The 17,460-nt window shown below is 36.5% G+C and overlaps 1 protein-coding gene across 1 annotated transcript in view; it reads right to left on the bottom strand.

The window, feature by feature from the left end:
- Positions 1-1,622: 1,622 nt before the first annotated feature.
- Positions 1,623-17,460, bottom strand: part of disp (RND transporter family member dispatched) — a 58,386-nt gene continuing 42,548 nt past the window's right edge. The window contains exons 9-10 of the mRNA XM_081758707.1: positions 8,231-8,429; positions 1,623-4,683 (exon numbers count right to left, since the gene is read on the bottom strand). Coding sequence (XP_081614833.1) covers positions 2,997-4,683; positions 8,231-8,429 — 1,886 coding nt within the window. The 3' untranslated portion in view covers positions 1,623-2,996. The remainder of the gene's footprint in view (positions 4,684-8,230; positions 8,430-17,460) is intronic.

Raw genomic sequence — 17,460 nt, 5'->3', positions numbered from 1 at the left:
TGGGAGACCAACAAAAAAATCGGGAATTGATTGGTTGCAATGGTTTTTAAAACGTCATCCCCACTTAAGTATTCGTCAGCCTGAGGGCTGCAGTATCTCGCGTGCAACTTCATTCAATAAGCATAATGTTACTAAGTTCTTTGAAAATTTAGAGAATGCATACGCTCGGTCTGAGAAGTTTCCTGATGGAACTCGTATCTATAATTTAGATGAAACCTCAACTACAACAGCGCAGAAACCTAGAAAGATTTTAGCACCGAAAGGCGTGAAACAAGTGAGCAAGTGTGCGAGTGGAGAACGAGGTGTCTTGGTTACAACATGCTGTATTATAAGTGCATCGGGAAATACATTGCCACCAGCAATGATCTTCCCTCGAAAAACCTTCAAGCCACACATGATTCGCGGTGCCCCTCCCGGAACACTGGGGTTAGTTACTAGCTCTGGATGGATGACAGGTGAAGTGTTTCCTGAAGTGATGAGACATTTCATTAAACAAAGTGGCTCTTCAAAGGACAATCCAACCATTCTTATATATGATAATCATGATAGTCATTTGAGTATTGAGGCGTTGAATGTTGCTAAAGAAAATGGCGTGATTGTAGTCACTTTACAATCACACGGTAGCAATAAACTACAGCCGTTGGATGTGAGTGTGTTTTATTCATTTAAAGCTCATTATAATGCAGCTGTCGACTCGTGGTTGCTGCATCACCCTGGAACGCCAATGACAATTTATGAAATTGCTGCCTGTGTTGGGGTAGCTCACGAACGCTCTATGACACCATCAAACATCAAATCTGGCTTTAAGAAAACGGGAATTTTTCCATTCGATAGTGAAATATTCACTGCTGATGACTTTCTAACCAGTTATGTGACTGATCGTGATCCTTGTGATAACTCAAATGATATAACAGCTCCAGCAATCAGTGAAAGTCCCCCAATGGTAGTTTGTGCTGAAAGTGTTAAAGACTTTTCAGGTCCTAGTGTATTAGGAGCAAGTATAGAAATAGGCATACAAACCAATAGCCCCATTGAAAGTAACACTTCCAAATTTATCAGTCCAGTCCTTTTCAAAGGATTCTCTAAAGCTGGTAAAAGGAAACGAGCTGCGACTGGTCGCACGAAAGCGTCAATCATAATTCCAACTGATACGCCTGAGAAACAGAAAATTGAAAAGAAGCTAGAAGAAAGACAATTGCGCAAACGGAAATCATCTGCTATGTATAAAAGGTTTATTTCCTTACAAGAAGAAAAGAAACGAATATGATTTCATTTCCTCTGATAGCGACGAGGAATGTGACCTTAACATTTCATCAAGCAGTGGTGACATAGAATTTCCTGATACGAGCCCTACATTTCCGCATGTTGATCCTAGTGGTTTTCACGAGCTAGAATGTGATCCAGAAGTTGATGATTTTGTGTTGGTTGAATTCACGGGACCTAGAAACATTTTTTACATCGCAAAGGTTATCATGTCAAAAGACAATAATAATGATTTACAAGTTAGTTTTTTTAAGAAAGTGCGTAAAATATGAAGGCTACTTTTTGTTTCCTCATGTTCCAGATGTAGCATTAGTTCATATGTCCGATGTGAAAATGATATTCCCAAATCCGGAACGTTTAGAATCCACAAAGAGATTGCAATCTTTTGTGACATTCGAGTACAACTTCGATTTGCTTCACAGCCGTTAACTATATAAGCGCATATCGAGCCGTAACAGTTTACAATTATGTTGTTTCGCAAGAGAAACCATAAGTCGCTTTGTTTTTATTAGTAAGACCATGTTATTCTTTGTTTTTGTTTTTAATCCTTACTATGTTTCACTGTGGCCCATGGCATGAGACAAACGGAGACTATTTTTCGATTTATCGTTACTTCCTTATTGTAACAGATATTTGGAAATACATGCTTTATGTGCACAATGAACCAAATTCTCATTATAACTTAGGTTCTTAATTTTATAGACGCTATTAAACAAAATATTACTGATTTACTACTTTTTGTTTCATTCTGACCCACCCTCCCCTATATATATGTGTATGTGATATTCCTGTGTCAGGACATTAGCGCATTCGCATTGTCGTTCAAGTGGCAAGGAATTGTTAACTAAGCACTTTCGCTTTTTTACTCCGGACGCAACTGAACAGAAAAGGGGTCGCTAACGAGTGTGACCGTGGTATGCTGAAGGTACTCATCCATTAGACATTTAAAGGGGAATCCAGTCAAATGACAAATGTGTATCGGAAAAAACAGATATTTGCATGACGAAACACATGAGGGACGATCCGCGGATAAGATACTTGACAAATCGCATTTGTGTCGGTCAAAAACTTGTTACAGACAAAATATAAGATTAACAAAATTGAACACATATATAATGCTGCCATCTAATAGAACCAGAAATGTCACACAGTTCTTCATTCTCAAGAGATCCAATCATACATTTTGATAACACACGGTTCTACAACGGTTTTTTTCTATTTTTCATTCTTTTTATCTTTTTTTAAGAATGCCCATTTTAGATTATAACGTTTAAAAATACTACACAGCTACATAACGATATTTTGTCTTTTATTTAACTATTTCTATTTATTCCTTTGTTTATTTACAGCTGGTAAGGCGTCTACCTGCGAACTGGGTGACCCGGGTTTGGTTCCCGGTGAAAGCGGGAATTTTTTCTCATTGTACCTGGTTTCACTGCGAATCTGAGGTTCACACAATAAACTGGATACCTGTGGCAACCAAGGAAGTAAGAGGCCAGGCCGGTGATTACATCTCTTTCATGAGTTCCAGAGTCAAAAAGATATGGACCCTTTAACTCCACACACAGCCCTTAGGCCTTCATGGTCTGTCTCGATAAGAGGGAGCATTTTAATTTTTACTTTACTTATTTGATTTATTTAGCTAATTATTTTTATTGGATATTTGCAGCATTTTCAAAAAGTATGAAAATACGTCGCAAAACTTCAAGGAACAACCTTCACGCGTTCTAGTGTCAAGAAGTGCAAGAGGAACTAGAAGGCATATCTTTTAAATTTACAATTTGATTTTCGGCAGTTACACACTGTGCTTGATACACATGTTCAGATTCTTGTGCTACTCCGGTATAATGTTGATTTGCTAAAAGAGAATTACAATAAGAACATATGGTACTTATACGATATTGTCCAAACCCATGTTGTGGACCACCAACTTTTAATAGCGAAAGGAAAAATAAAGTCGCAAATAGCCAACTTGTTAACATTACCACAACCATGAAAGTCCCAATTTGAATATAAGCCAGAACTTTAGACAGTAACATAAACAATCCTGCTGCAGCTGTCGTAAAAGCAGCCATTGCTGTTGGGCTGCCCATCTTTGATATTGCGTATTTAACAGCACAGTTTCTTGTAGAATCTGGGCACATTTGATACGAGACTCCATAATGGAGAGTAAAATCTACTGACAGCCCAATAGCTACCGTTATTGTCACTGATTCTAAAACGTTCAATTTCCACCCTAGTAAAATTAACACAGATACAGTTACAAATATAATAAAAGTTATTGTAATAATTGCGTAAATACTAATAAGCACGTTCAATGTGATACCAAATAGAACAACTAACGCAATACCCATGGCGACACCAATAGCTGAGACAGTGCCTTGTGAAATGGTTCGCTGAAGTTCAAAGAAGTCGAGATCGCTAACAAACCAACCTTTCTCCATTCCTGGTGGCGCTGTTTTTAATTGTTCCTGCGTCCAGTTTTCTACACGATGATAAAATGCATTCATATCGTTAAAAGACATTGAATACGAATAGTTACTATTGTACTCTACGACAACTACCTGTAACTTACTTGATTCTTTCACAAAATGTGGTCCAGCAATGCCTGGCACGAAATACTGACTTGGAGTTTTATGCAAAGCGCTAACTGCTTTAATTAAACAATGGTTAAACACTTCCTCTGAATAAGGGAAAGATGAGATCTCGCAGCATGGCTCCCAGTTAATCTTATGAATTTTATCTACACATCTTCGTGACATCCAAGATTTAAAAGTTTCTATGAAACAGTTGAAGAGCAGCGGACCTAAAGTTGGTTGATAAAAATCCTGTCTTCGAAGTGCCTCACAAAATTGTAGAAGCCATACTTGAGATTCTGGATATGCGATATTGAATGTTGTTTCAAACACAATACTTCCTTTCGATATAGGATTTAAGTAATCGCCATTGTCAACTGGCTGAATACCCCACACAAAGTACAAAGGGAGTTTGTTTATTTGGTCAATTTCAGTGGAAGTTTCGAAATCAAAATTTCGCTTTAGCAACAAATCATATTTTTCAAATAAACTTTCGTGATGAAACAGCTGAAATTCTTTCGAATTTGGCAACTGGATACCAGGTGCATGAAAAATAATAACTAAACTGGTTACTGCCAATCCTCCAAGCAGTACTAACCAGAAGTATGTAACGTGTAACACAGGAGAACTAAAGAAACTACTCAACAATGTATGGCACATTTTTCTTGTGTTAAAAAGGAATTTTTGAACTTCCTTCCTTAATAAACAGGTGGAATTCCATGGAATAATATTACATACATTCCAGATACTCCATGAACTGAGATTTTCAGCTGCCACTACTGACGCTGGGATCCAAGTCATCATAAAGATGAAGTTTACTAGTATTATTGTACCTGCAAAGATACTGAATAGTACAAATATTGTAAATACTTTCTTCCTCTGAAAATTTATTATATGAACATATTATAAAGAAAGAAAAAAACGAAAACAATACATTCTTATAAACTTGATATATATGTGACATAAAGCCTATTTGAATTAACTTTATACTCGAGAATACATTAAGATAAATTAGCATAGGTGTTATTTACTAAACGAATTGAATGCAACTAGGGTAAGTCTATGGTGCCCGACCCAAGTTATTGTCACTCGCAGTGGTTTGTGTCAGTAACTACCCATTCTCTACAGTAAGCAATCATTTCCAGCTGAACAATGTGTGACGTAGGAGCACGGTTTTGCGATTGGAGGAAGGACTGTAAGGATTCGAAATGAAATATTTCAGTTTAACGTCCCATGATTATGCCTTTTAGGCTATGGGAGATGATGATTAAGGCAAGTGAATGATGATGAAAGAATTAGTGGAATGACAATATGGGAGGAACGGGAGTATCCTGAGAAAACACACGGACACGATGTTGCAAGGAGTCGAGATAGGGGAATACAATACTGATATTCATGAATTCACGATTAGTGTATCTACGAAACCATGGCCTACGTCATCGATGTTCTTGTTTGTCTAACACCACTGCAGTTTACAACGCCAAATTTGATGCCTGCTCCTTGAGTTCTCTCTGAGTGGTTTACTAAAAATATGAGCGGCAGACTGCGACGTTACAGAGCACTCAGTTGGAAATGCCTGTTTTATAGCTTTCAACGAATACAAAGTTACAAGCAACTATCCATCGTTATTGTGACAAGAATGGTAACAATTCAGATTTCAAATGTGGTTGCTAACAAATCTATTGGAATTAAACAGACTGTAAGTATGACCTTGCTATTGTTTCGCAAGAAGATAATGCACATATGAATAGATGATTAATATGCTACCACTTGAGGCGTCATCTCGAGAAGGTGAGAAGTGCGTGTTTCGCTCGAGCCCACAACGACTATGTCAGTTGCTTATTTGATTCTGTAACGGATGCAATATACCATAAAATTAAAATCCAGTTAATTCAGCATTCTTGGAATATTCAGGAAATATGCTTGCAGAAAAATTTGAAAGAGATATTTAGATCTACATTTTTAATTGAAGCAGTCTTATTCGAGAATAAGGGTATATAGCTTCTGAAAGATGTATGTTCATTAAATATACATACAATTAAGCACACCCACAGCCGCGTTTACAGATGGGTATAAATGTTCTTTTTCAAATATATCTTGAATGGGTGTTTTTTTTTTTTTTTTTTTCGGTGTGCAAATTTATCACTATCACTTACCTGAATCAAAATACCGAGATAATCCCTGAACAGAATTTATGATGATGATGATTTGGAGTTTAACGTCCCGTTCAGCAGCGAGGCAATGAGACGTGGTCCTACTGATTAACGTGGAATCCAAACCACATGCGCTCCCTCCGGGAATCGAACCCGGGTCTCCCACGCCAGAGGCGCGTACGCTAACCGCTTAGCCACGGAAGAGCTCTGAACAGAATTTAGTTCGCAAAGAAAATATTAGGTTGGTGCATATGAAATGCCAACCTCAAATGCATTATTCCAAAGGTTAAATAATAATAATAATAATAATAATAATAATAATAATAATAATAATAATAATAATAATAATAATAATAATAATAATAATAATAATAATAATAATGAATAAAATGAAAAACTTCAATTGTTCGCAATTAAAAAATAGTTGCCGTCTGCAACGACACGCTTTGACTATCGCTCACGCAATGATTGGATTTCGTGGCGAAAGAAGTTTCAAGTTTGCAATGTGAAGAAGTTCTCAATCGAACTTTCTATCACCCAATCATTAGGGAAATTCTTCCTTACCAAGAATTGATCGAAATACCAGAAAAGATGATTATCTCTGACAGAAATGACAGAAGAATACGTTGGGTCACAAAACGTTTCATATTGCAACTCGTGGAGCATGCATCGCTCTTTGAACAACATGTAGGTGTTCACTGTCGTGCAATACGAGGACAACGTGTCTATTGACCACTGATGGCTGTTTGCGGACAAGCTTGCCGTGCATTTCATGGAATTAAGCAGTGCAATGTTCTGTATTGATTGTTTCATCTCGCCTGAGAAAGACATGATGGATCTCTCCTACCTACTGTGCATTCACTACTCAAGCAACAACAGCTTCTGTGGGTGGAGAGGTGGTTTAAGCAAATTCCGGGGGGATGAGGGGGACATGTCCCCTCCAATCTTGGAACTCGGGGGGGGGACTCTACCGGTTATTTCTTAGGCTCAAAGGCCTGGACACTTCCAGACGGCGATGTTTGTGGACCGGTGTCAAATTATGTGACACCCATGAATCCAAGTTTTTCATTTTACCCGTTGCACGGAGCTGCCGAGCGACAATGGTATGGTATATGTGCCTAACTCGTCAGAAATGGCACTAACACTTTTCGGAGGGATCTGATTTCACAGTGTTCCCGAGGAGCTCATTTAAACATGATGTACCCGAATTTCGACTTCTCACCGGTGAATGATGCATTCATTCACTACTCCTGGTTCAAATACACTATTAATATTTCTTGTAGTTTGCTGTGCAGATGACCAAAGATTGAATTCGTAGGGAAAAAAATCACTTACAATTGTGTGTTTTCATGGTGCGATTTCATACAACCCTATTCAATAACACACCGCCTCCAGACTGTCTGGGTACTCCAAACTGTTTACTGAACGAGTACTGAGTACATGAGACGCGCCTCCGTAGTCCATTCATATGTTTCTGAGGTAAGTTTTCCACTATACGTCAAAACGGGCATTTCATTTGCACCAACCTAATACTTTTTAGAGTTTTGGGACTGTTTAACCACGGAGTCAAGTTTACTTTACTTATTAGAATTGTACTTACTCCAAAACACCCTTTTATTTATTCATTTGTGTACGTTTTGCCAAATGGTTATTGTCATTCTCTTCACAGCTTATAAGTTTTTTCTCAGCCTAAGTGTGTTGTCCACAGTAAGGTCACACATTAAATTTGTAGGTCACATGATAACAAGGTTCTGAAATCAAAATTTTAATTTCATCAGTTTTCTTCGACCTTGTATGTTCACCATTGAAGTGAAATGAAATACAGGAGGTAAAAGAGCGAAATTTCAATATTTCTAATTGTCAGTTTTTATAAGATACTGGTTGGTGCAAAGAAAGAAAAGTCATAAAGAAACCCGGAGAATTTAGTTGAACGACTATTGGAATTGCGTAAGTTATGGACACAAGAAAAGTGAATCAACGCCGAAGTAATTCGCCAAACAACAATAGTTTTCTGAAAGGATCCCTACTGCGGATGGCAAATAAGCATTAACTGAATCGAATAATTTAATAAATGAAAGGGTGTTTTTGGGTAATGCATCCTATTGAATTAAGTACCAATTTGAGTTTAATTTATCACAACAGATAAATCCAAACATTGAAAAAAAAATATACAATACAGAGTTAAAGTACCAGCACAAAATTCTTTGTTACAAATTATGTTTAAGCATTGATTCTTACCTAAAACAACGAACTGCTGTAATTGAACTGACATACGAAGCGTAAAAAGCAGCTGCACTTGTGAAAGACGTCACAAACATTGAAGATGCTGTTTCTTTCAACGTACTACGTACAAGATCTGCCAAACTGTTATTACGTTCTTTAGACTTCACTGACTGCCAAACTTTACAAAATATAAACACATCATCAGCTCCCACTCCTAGAAGAAACAAACACAACAGCCATTTTCAATTTCCTTTGAATTATGACCAAAATATGTTTATTTATAGGTGCTAACAATTATCAAATACACACACTAGTGGTTCAGCGCACGGTAGAAGTGAGCAAAGTTAGAGAATTCATCTTCTTATCCATGACCAATTCAATTCCAAGATATAAACTTATTCCAACAAGACATGTTTCATATATTTTTTTAAAAGTTATCGTGACGCTTTTCTCAAAGCTGAGGATGAATTCTCTCTTTCATCCGATTTCAACTGCAAGGAACAGTCATTATTGGAAGCCTTAAAGAAATTATCTGCCCTGTTTCATGAAAATCAAGCAATTTTTAGGAAATTTCTGCTTAAGTTTTTTTCCTTTTAAAAAACGATGGGGTGAAGTCAACCCTTGAGTACTGATTGATTGATTCATTTATTCATCACGGGGATCTAATGGGGACATCAACTCCGAGATTGTTTGTCTCTATCATAGAAAGTCCAACACATAACTCTTCATATAACAACTCCCAACACTAAATCAATGATCAAAAACATGACTTCTAAACTAGTGAAAAAGAGATTAGAACTGGATGAAATAATAAATAATGCAAAAAGCATAAAAGAAAAATTAAAATATGAGCCAGAAGAAAAAATAACAAAACAACGAAAACAAAATAAGAAGTACAACTAAAAAATGGTAATGAAAATTAATGGTAATCAACAAGACCGTACCCAAATTTTTTGAAGGGGGAGGGCAGCACTATACTCAGAATAAATAAATATAAATATCTGATAACATACCTGCACATTATAGTGACCTAATGGATGATGATAAGTGAATCACTGAGATATTAATTCACGTGTGTCAACAAGTGCTACGTCATTACTGGCATTTCCCGGATATGGCGATAAGTAATTTTAATTTAAACAAAGAATGCTCGAATCTCAAATAGAAGTTTAACTTTAAATAATACAAACACAACGCTGAAATAAAACAATATAAAAAAATCGTGCAGTAATATAATAGAAGAAACAATAGACAGTTCTCACCTATAAAGTTCACTGAAGACGCCGAGTAATGAGATTCAGAAAGAAAAAAAAATACCTCATTGTTTGTTATGTTCATGTGGCGGTGTATATATAAAGGTGCTAGTCCAGTGAGTTTGTCCTCGCTAGTTGTGTTTCTTAAATACATTTTCAAGAGCTTCAAAGTAAAGAAGCATCACTGTGCTCACAGGTACATAAGATGGCTAGCATATGGACCATTGTAAAAATATTCGAAAATTGGGATGCAGAACAAGATACTAGTCCAGCAATGGCTATTGTTGGACGATCTGTGCTCTCCCTTCACTAAAATCACTACAAGTCCAACTAAGCCTTCATCAAATCTTCAAATGGGTTACTAACAAGGGACATATACGAACCGTGAAAGCTGGATATTTATGAAGATTGGTACTCTCACTAGTTGTGGATCGCTAATTATCGTGGTGATAGTTACTCGGTGTGGAAATGCCTTGTTTACCCGCTACGTGATTAATACTTATACCAAGCAGTGACCGGGTGAGGCTATGCCGAGTTATACCCCCCCCAAAACGCCGGAAAAAGGCAGAAAATGAAAATTGTGTGCAGGTAACCTGATACCCACGGGAGGGGGACACGTGGCCAAGAACACGGCAGTAGTGTCACACAAGCAGTGTTGCCATTCCAACACAAACTTATAGTTTTTCAAAAAGTATGTATATCATTTTATGGCATTAAAACAAGTGGCATAAAATGTGAAAGGAAATAAGAATCTTTTGCTTATTTTCTTTCACATTTTATGCCAATTGTTTTAATGCCATAAACTGGTATTATTTGAAAAACTATAAGTTTGTGTTGAAATGGCAACACTGCTTGTGTTACATAACTACCGTGTTCTTGGTCACGTGTCCCCCTCCCATAGGTATCAAGTTTCCTGCACACCTTTTTTTATTTTCTACCTTTTTTCGGGTATAACTCGGCATAACCTCACCAGGTCACTGCTTTGTATATGTATTATACATAACGGGCAAACAAGACGTTTCTGCACCGAGTGACTATCATCATCATAATTAGCAATCCACAATTAGTCAGGGTACCAATTTTCATACACATCTAGGTGTCACGGTTCGCATACGTCCCTTTGTAGACGTCATCTTTGTAGAAGTCAACACAGCCTCTGAGGTTTTCAAATGGAACATTACAGAAGCGAGGGATGAAAAACTGCTGTGATGAAATTATTTCCTCGTGGTGTAGAAATCAATTTTCCAGAGCAGAAATTAGATTGTCAATGAACAGAATGAAAGTTGGAGCGTGGTAGTAAATCTCCGGATTCGAAGTGGAAATGTTCGGTCTGTTTCTTTGAAATTTCTTCACACGTGGAATAGTTATTTCAACTTCTAGTTCGGAAGCAATGTCTGTAAGATCTTTAAAAATATTTTGAAATTCTAACGCTGAGTTTTCTCTTACTGCCTGCAAAGATTTTTAACGATGCTAATTTCACTTATAGTATTCACTAGGTCAGTGTCATTTCTCTGTAGCCAATTCTAAAGTGTGAATGGTACACTCAGTAACTTACACAACACAAGCAAAGACACTAAAAATTGTGTGCTATATATACTAAGCAAAAGTAAGGAAGCCTTTAGTGACGCTTCGTCTACTCCTAGGTTACTTTTTATTTCTTCAAGTGCAGCAAGGGCTTTGATGTTTCTTTTAATAGTAGCACAGCTTCATGTTCCTCGCACCATTGAGTTTGACAAACTTTTCGTAATCCAAAACGTTTCGTTTGTCCAAACTTTTTGTCAATTTGGCAATGGCTCTTTACTTTTGTCTTCCAGAATTTTTGTTCGTTTCACACTTGCACGAATAAAGGTGCAGCATTCAGACATAACTCCCATTACAGTATGAATATTTTGCAACTTCGAAGCATCAAAAAGGCACACATTAAGGCAATGAGACTTACAATGTGTGCACAAGGCCTTAGGATGCCGTTTCTTGATTAAACCCTGAACTCCTCTAAACTCTCCACTAATGGCTTCAGCGCCGCCGTAGCCTTGTACCCTTAAATTGTTGTTGTCTAACCTGAGGCTATTGACCCTTTCTTCTATCACTTTTTATAAGTTCTTTCCAGTCATATCACGTACCGGCACAAAACACAAGACATCATCTTCATGCAGGTACTCATCGAAATTTTCAAACCGTACAAAAAGAGAGAACTGTTCTGTTTGAGAAACGTCCGTTGTTTCATCAGCGAGAATACAGAAATATTTGCTTTGCTTTACTTTGTCCACAATTTTAAACTGTACAACATGTCTAAACGAATCTATTAAAAGATTGCGCACTTTGGCACTAGTGCACATGCCATTTATTGGACTTTTTTTTTTTTTTTTTTTTTTTAATGTTCTTCAAGTACTGTGTCTCTAGACTAGACGCGGTATCCCAGGAAACTCCTAAAATTGCCGTCGTTCTGTTTTGAAGTTGATAACTAGATTCGACTCCAGTCTTTAGTTCCTCGCAAGGATAGATTCTGTTGACAATATATAAAAAAAGTTCCACGATAGGTACGAGTTTTTTTTTTAAATTTATTTATTTTCTTGCACTTCTCTTTTCTTCTGGTTGTCAATGTGTTGGTCAATGCTAACTATTTTTCCTTCAATTAAATTGCACACTGACACCTTATTCGCCACTGGATATTTTGATTTTTTTTGTTATTTGAAGGATTCTAGTGATTTTTAAATTGTAAAAGGATTTCGTGACAAATGCATTTGGACTTCCGTGGTCTACCTCTTTCTTTCCCGTAAACAGGACACAAATCACACAGGACAGACTTCTTTCCTTATGTAAGTATGACAATCAACTAAAATCTTCGAGCTACCTTCTTTGGAAAAGCCGCTTAAGGCTTTGTGCTTTATCAAAGAGACAATTATATAAACTATTTGGCTTCCATAAATTTTTAAACAAGTTAACCTTTTCTAAATTACTCAATTTTACACCAACAAAGTTTTCAGTATCATTTCGATCACATAAGACGGAGAGGAGGAGCTCGTCAATACAGTGGTTTCTGAGGACTCTGGTGCTTTATTTTGAACAATTCGTTGCTTCTTTGGAGGCTTCCTTATTTCTTTTGGCAATAAAGTTGCGTATTTTTTCTTTCTTTTTCATATTGTTAAAAAATGAACAATCAAACTGAATACAAAACACACTACATTGATTAAAATAAAATCACTGTTCAACGCAATGCAATATAATGTAACCATACGGTTCAGCTCAGTCAATTTTTAAGAAGAAAATTTTTAACTTTTTAAATGAACCTCGCTTAATAGTGCTTCCAAGAATTTTTCTCTCAGCCAACAAACGAATGTGCATATATGTTTGTGCGTCTCAATTGCCACGGAGATCGCAGACTTCCTCTCTCCTTCCCATATAAGGAGCTAAAATTCAGCACAATGGACAAACGTCGTCTCAAAACATTCCTGTCTATGGGCTGTCATAGCTATTTTTAGCTCTTGACATCACCAAACTGCGTAGCAAACCGATTCTTTTGCCTAGCAACCAGACGAGACGGAAAGAAAAGGTGCAGTAGTCTGACTTACGTACACGGGGAAGCAACCACGAATGAATTAGCTGGTACAAACATACGACAAAAATGAAGTATTTGTTACATACGTTTAGTAAACTCTTCATTAGTACCTAGAACAAACAATTACAGTGTACGAATAATGTCAAGTAATATTTGTAATGTGTGAATAAAATTGTTTTGGCGACATGGATCTGGAAAACGGCATACCATTCAATTCGCTACAAGGAGGATAAGAGGAGAGCAACCCGCAACCTACTGAATAACACCCCTGGATACCTAATACAGTCTCCCTTTCCAGTGTTAAAGTGAATAGAGTGTTAGTGAATTACGAAAATTTACCGAGTGACGAAATATAACGAATGATCCGTGTCTACCGCGACATCCGCGTCTTTCTTATTAAATGGGTCTAAATTATTGGTTATTAAAAGTGAAGTGCCACTGTTTGTGTAATATTTGTTCATAAAGTTTTAGTGTTGTGAATTAAAAGTAAAGATAGAAATTCGAGTATCCTTTCAACACAATAATCATGGTTTAAATTTACATATGTTTATTTTAAGAAATAATCTAATTAATTTTTCTTTGCAGCACGAGTGATTAGCGCCTATGCAACTTAGTAATACATACATTAATAAATTGCATTAGCGCTATAGAATACAATTAGAGTTAACTTTGTGCCGGTTTCCCGTAACGTTCTGACCGAACTCTGAACCTGTTGTCCGACGGCTATATGGTCAGTTGCAATGGTCGATCAAACCCACTAGATAATGCTAAAGAAGACATTCGAGCGGTGGAGAATCGAACCCCAGACCATAGTAAATGCGTAAGCCCACTTTGGGACCGTAGGACACGAACCACGTACAGTAACAAAAGGGTTTATCCCGATAGGGAGTGAGACGTACCTGGATCGAACCCAGTACTGTTATATATGAAAACAGACAGGGATAGACGAGAATCGAACCCAGGACTGTAATGTATGGCTTTCCTTTGTGGGAACGTACCAGGACTCGAACCCTGATACTGTCAAATATGGCTTTCCCGAACAGGAACCAATTAGGTTCGAACCCAGTACTGTCAAATATGGCTTTCCCGAACAGGGACCAATAAGGATCGAACCCCAATACTGTCATAATATGGCTCCCGAACAGGAACCAACCAGGACTCGAACCCTGATACTGTCATAATATGGCGCCCGAACAGGGACGTTCGGTAAAACCGCATAAAGGCGACGGTAATTGTATTTTCTCGATTAAGGTAAATTGTAGTGCCTTATTAGTGCTATTTCATTTTGTTGTTCTGGCATTAGTAAATTAATTATCATGTCCGTAAATAGAGAAATAATTCCTGTCTTGCATGAAATGCGAAAAATATGGAAAGAAACAGAGTACTTGATAGTAGAAAGTCAGTTCAGATATAGAAAAGAACCTTTTACATTGTCAGAAGTCGAAAATGCCTTAAAAGTAGACCAGGAAGTTTGCAAAATTCGTAAAAGAGCTAAACAGGAAATTGCAAAATCTCTTTTGGAAAGGAACATAGAATATAGGGCTGAAATTGAAGATAAAATTGTTGCTAAAATGCATGAAATACGCAAATCTGATTTCTATCGAAAGGTCAAAGATGAATGTATTCTTGAATCAGAATTTATTTCCTTGTCAGACATTAAAGGTAAATTGAAAGTTCACTATGAAAATTCAGACATTGTACGTACTGCAAAAGAAAGATTAGCTGAAAGAATATATAAAAGATATTCAAAGCAATACAATGTTAGTTGTAACAGGGATTCCAGCGATAATCAGAAAATAAATTGTCAAGTTGTACCACCAAAACGGGTTAGGCTTGCTGATCCTCTCGAAACTGCAACTTTTGCGCATCCTTTTGTAAAGGTTAATGAGTTAGAAAATACTCAAAATTACGAAAATTGTCAAAGAAAAATAGTACCATTAAAAACAGAACTTGCTGAAAGTAATTTAGAATTTGTTGAACGTGAGTTTGAAGGTATTTTGTGGGACTTTGCCCCCGTAGCTCAGAAAGCATACGCACGAACAGTGAAAAATGAATGTGTTGAAACTTGTACTATTTTGCCATGTGTTAGGTCTCAGTCACCTCCTATTGTAGTAAATCAAGCCAATATTGAATTTCTTGACAATGAATTTGAACAGGTTGAAGAAATGTCTGAGAGTGAATTAAAGGTAGAAAATGAAAGCATTTCTGTTGTCAGTCACGTCAACATTGAGTTAGGCCAAGCCAAAGAGTTTGTTTTGTCTCTGTCAAATAGTTTTGTAGGAAGAAAAAAGAACAACAACCCAGCTGTCTTGCAAACCCTACCAACCAAGTCGATCACGTCTGGCGTAGCTCTGTGTGTGAGCGCGCGATCAGCTGTTCCAGCTGTCATTTGTTTGTTTTGTAAAGGAACTAAAAAATGCATTCATGGATGCAATGCGTGCTTCACTACAGAAAGGTTTATTAGAGTTGTAATAAATTGTGTTGAGGATGAAGGCAAAAGCGGCCTGCCCACGCAGTCTTGTAGTGTATGTTTATTAGAGGAAAATCGCCTCTATGGCACCTTGCTAACCAGTAAATTAGAATGCGTTCCGTTTCTCAAAACTTGTTTATTTTTTGTGTCTGTTAGGGTTGTACAGATTTGTCAAGAGAATAGTAGTTCTTTAAGCTGTGAGTTGAAAGTTAAAAGTATACAGATAGGACAAATGAATTATGTCACCTTTTGCATAGTTACTTGCACTGTAATTGTGTACTTAGAAGATAGTACAAACGGCTTTACGCCAGGTAGGCCTAATGGTAATGAATATAACTCAATAACGTGGGAAAAGAAATTGAAAACCTGTCAAGAATATTTTAGTAAATTACGAAATGTTGTTTGTCAAAGGGTAAGAAAATATAGTTTACAGGTTCAATGTGGCAAAAGGCACTGGCAACATAAAAAGAAAGTACGTAAAGTCAGACGGAAATTAAAAAAGAGTTAAACGCATGCTGTATTGTTTTTCAAAATTTTCCAAGTATGTTCGTAAATGTTCTTCCAGAAATAAATGTAACAGTCGCATTAATGTTCAGACAAGTAATCGTAAATGTCAAGTTGTGTCGTCGCATCACGGTGATCAAAATTCCAAATCAAATCACACTAGTAACTTAGCGATCCATGACGTAGTAAAGGGGTCAGGTGCTGACCACTCATCACCTGCAGACAAACATCACGAACCTTTTCAGGAAGAATGTGGTAATCGGGTGAATAAATTTTTTACGTCTAAGCGATCTGAAAGTGAACGTAACAGTAAAATTAAATGTCAATCACCAACTATTGTCAGTGATGTGCCATCAGCTGATCGCAACGTCATAACAATAGCTAAGCATACAGGTAAATGGAAAAACCTAGTGAATCAAAAAATGCAATTTAGGATATACTCTGAATACCGTAAAACTGGTGCACAGCGAAAATTATCACAAAAGAAAAGTAATTGCAACTCAAAAAGTGATAAATTAGTCAATTTCTTGTGCTATGCAGCAGTCATACATGTTGAGAAACCATTCATGCTATTTGTTTATTGGCAAATGAAACCTTTGAAAATTGTTTTTGTGTTGAAAAAACCTCGAGTAGGTGTAGGATAACGAACAATTTTGTTATGCCGGACTGCTTGTATATTAGAAAACCGACACTTGCTATGGTCTTGATATTTCAAAAAAAAAAAAAAAAAAATCTTGATATTTCAAACCTACGTAATACGAAATTACTTGTAATAGTATATTTTTTCGTTAACGTATTTACAACGAAGTTTAATTTTTTGAATCATAGAAAATATAGTGTTTCTTTTCGAAGTGCAAGAGTAAATTTGCGTAGTGAAAATTCTCAAATACAGTGAAAGGAAATAAGTTTAAATGGTGAAGACGTAGAAAATCTATACAAAATATTTTATTACAGTGTTGCAATTTTACAAAATTAAAATGTTTTGAACCACGAATTTAAATATTTTGGTAAGAAATCTTTTGGTAATAAAACCTGAATAAGCATACTTTAAATTAACGAATTAAAGATTTCCATTTTAAACAACAACCATGCGTCAATTAATAGTAATGTATACTTACGATGTGTAATATCAATTTATTTGTTTAACCAATCAGTATGCCTCTGGGATTACTAATCAGCTGAGGATACTAGAATTTTGGTGTGGTAAGTTATTGTAGTAGTATGGTTTTACACTTGTACCCACCTTCAGGCGCGTTGTTAAGTTAAAAAGAATATATAATGAGACATCTTACTATAAATCAGTACCAAGTAAGTTGTGTACATGTTAATTGTTAGCAACTATTGTTGCATTCACTTTGTAGTAATTTTTTCGTTGAATTCGAAAACATTTCAAGTCTTAACTTGAAGACATTGAAGCAAAGGTTCCTCCAATATTATGGGTTACTCATATTATGTAATGCCC

Source organism: Thermobia domestica, chromosome 5 (genome assembly GCF_964235325.1).
Source record: "Thermobia domestica chromosome 5, izTheDome1.hap1.1, whole genome shotgun sequence".
Classification (NCBI taxonomy): domain Eukaryota; kingdom Metazoa; phylum Arthropoda; class Insecta; order Zygentoma; family Lepismatidae; genus Thermobia; species Thermobia domestica.
This window is presented reverse-complemented; position numbering and strand designations above follow the sequence as displayed.